General features: G+C 37.0%; 1 protein-coding gene across 1 annotated transcript; it reads right to left on the reverse strand.

Moving 5' to 3' along the window:
* Positions 1–416: 416 nt before the first annotated feature.
* LOC125470997 (uncharacterized protein At4g06744-like) lies at positions 417–6,894 on the reverse strand. The gene is made up of 2 exons (XM_048570853.1): positions 5,970–6,894; positions 417–1,080 (listed from the first exon to the last, which is right to left on the reverse strand). Exons 1-2 carry the CDS (start codon positions 6,892–6,894, stop codon positions 608–610), a joined length of 1,398 nt encoding a protein of 465 aa, XP_048426810.1. The 3' UTR covers positions 417–607.
* Between the last annotated feature and the right edge of the window lie 282 nt (positions 6,895–7,176).

Below are 7,176 nucleotides of genomic sequence, written 5' to 3' on the forward strand. Positions count from 1 at the left end.
TTCTTCTTAAATATAGAAAGTTTGGAGTACAAAATGAGAATTTTAAAATGCCAATAACATTTCCCTTTCTAATATTGGATAAAAAAATGGGAGGTTTAACAAAACACTCCCGCTACTGTTCACTTTTAACGAAAAAACACATTTATACATTTCTCTGGTACTATTTATTATACCTTTAAAAAAAACTTTTCATTAAAAATGAAGTTTTTTAAAACCTTTTATTAGTTTTTTTTAAAAAAATTGGACTTATATCAAGTTTTTCCCTTTTTTATTTGGATTCTTTTTAGTTCGAGGAACCACCAAATTCAATTTACGATGCCCTTCTATTTGATTGTAGTTCTTCTTAAATGATAAATGCACTATCGTTTCTTCTAAAAAATAAAAAAAATAAAAAGAATTGGAATTTGTTCATCGCATTTAAGACAAATAAGAAGCTCATTATTCTATAGATGGCTTCTGCTTTATTAGTTTAGGACTATATAGTTTACTACATCTCTCCATAAAATTATGAAGTAGCTACAAACATTAAGAAATAAACTATATATGCATAAATGCAAGAAACCATCATGACTCATCTCCGGTGAGTCCATTTCGGGCATGAAATTAATCAAAGCCTATGTGGTACAAGAGTACCATAAGACAGTGGAGCTCGTGGCAGATGATCGGACTTCTTCTCGTTTGATCCCGAATACGGTATTTTACAAGGAATGTAAATCATTTCCTTCTCGTTGGGACACTTTATAGGCTTGGAGAAGAATGTAGCACATTCCTCGTTTATTCTCTGATTTGGTTGGTCCAAAATGCAGTTCTTACTAACATCAAGCTTCTTTCTGTCAATCAATTTCTGGCACTCTGGACCGACCTTTGTGAAATAGTTGTCTGCCAAAGACAAGTTCTCCAGGTTAGACAACTTGCACACCATCTCAGGCACTGGTCCGTAGAGCTTGTTCTTGGCCAAGTTTAGAAACTCAATCTTGGCTAAGCAAGCAAATGAGGCTGGGATTGGGCCTGTTAAGCAGTTGGAACTCGCGTCGAATACGGTGGCCTGATTTAGGTACCCAATTTCATAAGGCAGACACCCTGTAAAGCAGAATTTTAAATATCATATAAGATACAATCCGCAAGCGTTAACATGAAATTAAATGTTGTTGGCTGATACTGAGTACCAATCAACATTTGACTATAGTTACGCATCCTTGATATTTTGTAGATATTAATAATAGACATCAACGGAGTACATAGAGTACATAAGCTGGTACATGTTAATTATCTGTTTTTCTATTAAAAAAAAAATATTGTGTGAATTAAACAAACTCTGGTATTTATTTTCGGTAAGTAAACTTTTTGTTTCTTATAAATTAGGGAAAAAAGAATTACACTAATTACATATTTCAACATTATAGTAAGAGAAATATTAAACTTGGCATTCGTGTCGTGTTTTTTGTGTTTATGTCATTTCCATGACATACCCGATATCTTAACAGGTTGTGTCATGTAACACTACATATATATATAATGAAAATCTCTACAACTTTTGTGAAGAGGTCAACTGTGACACTTGCCACCATAATCCCATAAACCATATATTTAATTTTAATGGTTGATTATCATTTACATTTACACTTCATTCTTCTCACTGAATTTTGTTTTTCAATTTTTTTTTTAAAACATGATCTTTAGCGGATGTAAAAAGATCAACGGTTTGGATCATGGATATCATATTCAGATTTTTTACGGTTAATGAAAATATTGCTCGGAGTTTATAAAGTCTTTATAAACTATATGATATTGACTTCTATTTCAGTTAACCATAAACACGGAATGTGATATCAACAATCTGAAACACTCATTTTTCTATATCCGCTGAAAGATCATGTTTTCAAAAGGAAATTTTGAAAAATGAAATCTAATGCGAAGAATAGAGAGCAAACAACAATCGACGGTTAAATATAAACTATGGTTTATGGAGTACAATGTCGAATTTCAGAGTTGACCCCTTCATGAAAATTGTAAAACTTGTCAATGAATGATTGTATATTTTCTTTACATCTTCATACTTCTACATTAATTATTATTGATTTTGCACTCAAACAATAAACATTATTCATGAGGATTTTGAGGGTTTTAAAAATCTAAACGAAGATGTAACCAACGTCTAAGCATAGATGATACAATTACGAGCGTTTGTATATATATATTTTTTTTTTTCGCATTTTTCACACTTTTGCATTAATTATTATGTATTTTATTTATTTTGAACTTCCCCCTAAAACATCAGGTTTGTAGGGTTTTGAAAATTCAAATGACGATGTACTCATCGACGAAGCGTAGAGGATGCAATCACGAGCGTTTGCATTTTATTTTTCATATTTTTCGCACTTTAAAATTAATTATTATGAATTTTTCAACGTGCTTTGGTATTTTTAATGTGCTTTGAAATTTTTTAATCTCACTTATACTATGGCTATACATTGTAGTAAGGCTTTTTAGTAGTTTAAAATTATCAAACTAAATTTTTTCTTATCAGGTTGAAATGGATTACACACGGATAAATCTATTAAGAACGTGTGACCCGATAATGATCCGATTAATTAAAGTGTTGACTCGAAATCCGTTATTTCATGTCATTGTGAGTCAAGTTAATAAGTTGTTTAAGAAATTATCAGGTTTAAAAAATATCACTAAACTAAGAGATAATTCATCCGAATTTAATTTCTTCCCACTTAGTCTTTTATAAAATAAAGTGAAAATATGACTTTAGCCCTTCAAACTCAATTTTCTTCATATAAAACCCTACATAACCTCTTTATTCAAAGTAAACCCAATGCCTAGGATCCACATAAGCAAATTCATTAACTTCGTATTAATTCACACATTTTACATTTTTCACATGCCTAAAATACCCCTATTACATACTTGATGTAGACAATTAATTGTAAGGAAATAGTAAATGATTTTGCAACAAGAAAAAAAAAAGACATTAATGTTAAAAATTTATTGCATATTACTTTTTTAGAAAGGTTTTAAATTTTCATAAAACTATTCGATTCAGTTTTTTCACCCTACTCTTGAATACTTTTGAATTTATCCTTCTTTTATTAATATATTAGAACATTGTATTTCATTATCTACATGCACATTAATTTACCTATGAACAATTATACCATGGGTGTAATATAATATCGCTTTTTTACAATGATGCAAAATAATGTTTATACCAACAACAAAATGTGCCTAACATATGTGACATCCCACATCGCCAATGGGAGTGAGCCTTATATATATATTCTCATCTCTACCTAGAACGAGGCCTTTTGGGAGCTCATTGGCTTCGGGTTCTGTTGGAACTCCGAAGTTAAGTGAGTAGCGCGCAAAAGCACTCCTAGGATGGGTGACCCATCGGGAAGTTCTCGTGTGAGTTCCCAAAAAGAAAACCGTGAGGGAATGGTAAGCCCAAAGCGGACAATATCGTGTTACGGTGGTGGAGTGGGTCTGGGAAGTGATCCACCCCGGGCCGGGAAGTGACAATTTGGTATCAGAGCCTAACACTGGTCGCGTGTGTGTCGACGAGGATGTCGGGCCCCTAAAGGGGGTGGATTGTGACATCCCACATCGCCAAGGGGAGTGAGTCTTATATGTATATTCCCATCTCTACCTAGCACGAGGCCTTTTGGGAGCTCACTGGCTTCGGGTTCCGTTGGAACTCCGAAGTTAAGCGAGTAGCGCGTGAGAGCACTCCCGTGATGGGTGACGCATCAGGAAGTTCTCGTGTGAGTTCCCAAAAACAAAACCGTGAGGGAATGGTAAGTCCAAAGTGGACAATATCGTGCTACGGTGGTGGAGTGGGCCTGGGAAGTGATCCGCCCCGGGCCGAGAAGTGACAATTTGGTATCAAAGCCTAACACTGGTCGCGTGTCCCCTAAAGGGGGTGGATTGTGACATCCCACATCGCCAATGGGAGTGAGCCTTATATATATATTCTCATCTCTACATAGCACGAGGCCTTTTGGGAGCTCACTGGCTTCGGGTTCTGTTGGAACTCCGAAGTTAAGTGAGTAGCGCGCAAAAGCACTCCTAGGATGGGTGACCCATCAGGAAGTTCTCGTGTAAGTTCCCAAAAAGAAAACCGTGAGGGAATGGTAAGCCCAAAGCGGACAATATCGTGTTACGGTGGTGGAGTGGGTCTGGGAAGTGATCCACCCCGGGCCGGGAAGTGACAATTTGGTATCAGAGCCTAACACTGGTCGCGTGTGTGTCGACGAGGATGTCGGGCCCCTAAAGGGGGTGGATTGTGACATCCCACATCGCCAAGGGGAGTGAGTCTTATATGTATATTCCCATCTCTACCTAGCACGAGGCCTTTTGGGAGCTCACTGGCTTCGGGTTCCGTTGGAACTCCGAAGTTAAGCGAGTAGCGCGTGAGAGCACTCCCGTGATGGGTGACCCATCGGGAAGTTCTCGTGTGAGTTCCCAAAAACAAAACCGTGAGGGAATGGTAAGTCCAAAGTGGACAATATCGTGCTACGGTGGTGGAGTGGGCCTGGGAAGTGATCCGCCCCGGGCCGAGAAGTGACAATTTGGTATCAAAGCCTAACACTGGTCGCGTGTCCCCTAAAGGGGGTGGATTGTGACATCCCACATCGCCAAGGGGAGTGAGCCTTATATTCTCATCTCTACCTAGCACGAGGCCTTTTGGGAGCTCACTGGCTTCGGGAAGTTAAGCGAGTAGCGCGCAAGAGCACTCCCAGGATGGGTGACCCATTGGGAAGTTCTCATGTGAGTTCCCAAAAACAAAACCGTGAGAAAATGGTAAGTCCAAAGCGGACAATATCGTGCTACAGTGGTGGAGTGGGCCCGGGAAGTGATTCGCCCCGGGCCGGGATGTGACACATATTTACTAATACATGGAAAATAATTTACCTATATTAAGAAGAAATGTAGTTTGATGCATAGTATTAAAAATACTATGTTACACCCATGTTTATACAACAATAAACCGTGCCTAACATTTCTAACAATACATGAAAAATAATTTACCTACAAGTTAGAGAAATGCTATTTGGTTAGGTGTAGTATAAATTTTTTAATAATTGGAAAAATTAAATATAACTAGGTGTAGTGTAATTTTTTTTTATATAATTAGAACAAATTAATTTACCTACCTACTCTTTGAAATGTTCATTTCCAATGATGCAAAATGTTCATAACCTAACTACAAATTAATTTCCAATAATTTACCTACAACAATTATACCATGGGTGTAATGTAATATCTTTCTTTACAATGACACAAAATATTGTATGTACCAACAACAAAACTTGCCTAACATAAGTACTTGTACATGGAAAATAATTTACCTGTAACAAAAGAAATGCAGTTTGATGTATAAAATCAACAATATTATGTTCCACTCATGTTTATACAACAACAAAACGTGTCTAACACATATAAAAATACATAGAAAATAATTTACCTACAAGTTAAAAGAATGTTATTTGATTCAAAATATATAATATAGGTGTAGTATTTTTTTTTTAAATAATTGGAACAAATTAATTTACCTACCAATTAATATGGATAAAATTGCTACAAAATATATCCCAAAAAAAAAAAAAAACTAATTTTCTAGTTTGCAATAGATACGGTTAATGCAAACACTTTTTTCATTTTATTTCACTTTTTCTACTACTTTTAATTTGACATAAATTTAGAAATTTGGAAAAGGGATCATAAAGTATGAGTGGCATGAGTGTAAATAAGTTGTATTAATAGGTCAATAGTGTTCCTATATGTTTGCAAATTTTAAATTTGGGCTTAAACTGAATTTTTAAAAATAGATGAGTTTTTATCTAGAAATAATGGATTGTAAGGGTCAAAATCTAAATCTAAAGCATCCTAAAATAAACATATAATTAAAAAAGACAGCGATTTTTTTTGTTTTTTAATATTATCGAAATTTTGGACCATACCTGAAAGTTGGTTCCCAAGGAAGAGAACCTCATAAAGGGTTCTGGATGCTTGACCAATGCTTCTTGGGATCGGACCGGTGAAATTGTTGTTGGCAAAAGTGAAGTAATGGGCAGGTGAGGAGCCCAGATCGTCAGGGATCTGCTGAGTGAAACAGTTGTTGTTGAGGAATAGCACATCAACGTCTAGTTTGATGACTCGGGCTGGGACCGGACCGGCTAAGAAGTTGAACCGGAGGTCCAAAAATGTCAAATTTGTTGCTGTTAAAACATCGTACGGAAACCCTCCGGATAGCTTGTTGTTGCTGAGATCGAGCTCGTAGAAGTATCGAAGCATGGCAGTGCCAATCGGGACTGAGCCTGTGAAGTTGTTGGAGTTTGCATGGAAGAACACCAAATCTTCTAACTTGTCAAGGAAGCCATCGAGTGGAAGTTTATTGTTGTAACCACCCAACATAGCCCCGTTGATGTCTATACCGGAGACTGTTTTCTGCTTGTAGACAGGATGAATGGCGCAGACAAAGCCCTTGTATCTGCAAATATTTGGACCCTGCCATGTCTTTGCGAAGCCCTTTGGGTCGGACTTGATTTTTGCTACGAACCTTTTAACCACATTGAAGGCAACTTCAACTCGCTCGCTTTCAAAGGGGCCGGAGGAAGGTGGCGGCGGTGATTTTGGTGGCATTGGCGGTGGTGGAGACTGTAGTTTTGGAGGTGGCGGCAGTGGCAGTGATGGAGGAGGCGGCGGGCATGGAGGGGGAGGAGGGGGAGGACAATCTTCGTATTCAGGGGAGGGAGCAGGAGGGCTGGCCTCACCTCCTCCTCCACCTATGATTATCTCCAGGGCTTCAACCTTATAATGGTACAAACATAAATGCACCAAAAATGTTGAGATCAGAAGTGAAGAAAAGAAAGAGAAGGTAGTCATGTCTGGTTGTTGAAGCTCAATGAATGAAGAGTAGTTAGAAATAGTGAGGAGATACTAATATGTAATAAAATAAATTTTGTATATTAAGGAGATTAAGAAGGAAGACTTGAAGTAAGAAAGAAGAGTAAAGGGTCATGAGAAAACAGATAAACTTGCCAGCCATAAATGTTTGTCTGACGGTGAGCGTTGAGCTCTCATTATTATACATTGCTGTTTGCCATTCACTCTGATTCCTTGCATTATTTTTATATTTGCTTTATAATGTCTATTGGTGGCCTACCA

This window comes from the organism of the source record quoted next, unplaced genomic scaffold (genome assembly GCF_019419815.1).
Source record: "Pyrus x bretschneideri cultivar Hongxiangsu unplaced genomic scaffold, Pyrus_bretschneideri_v1 Contig55, whole genome shotgun sequence".
Classification (NCBI taxonomy): domain Eukaryota; kingdom Viridiplantae; phylum Streptophyta; class Magnoliopsida; order Rosales; family Rosaceae; genus Pyrus; species Pyrus x bretschneideri.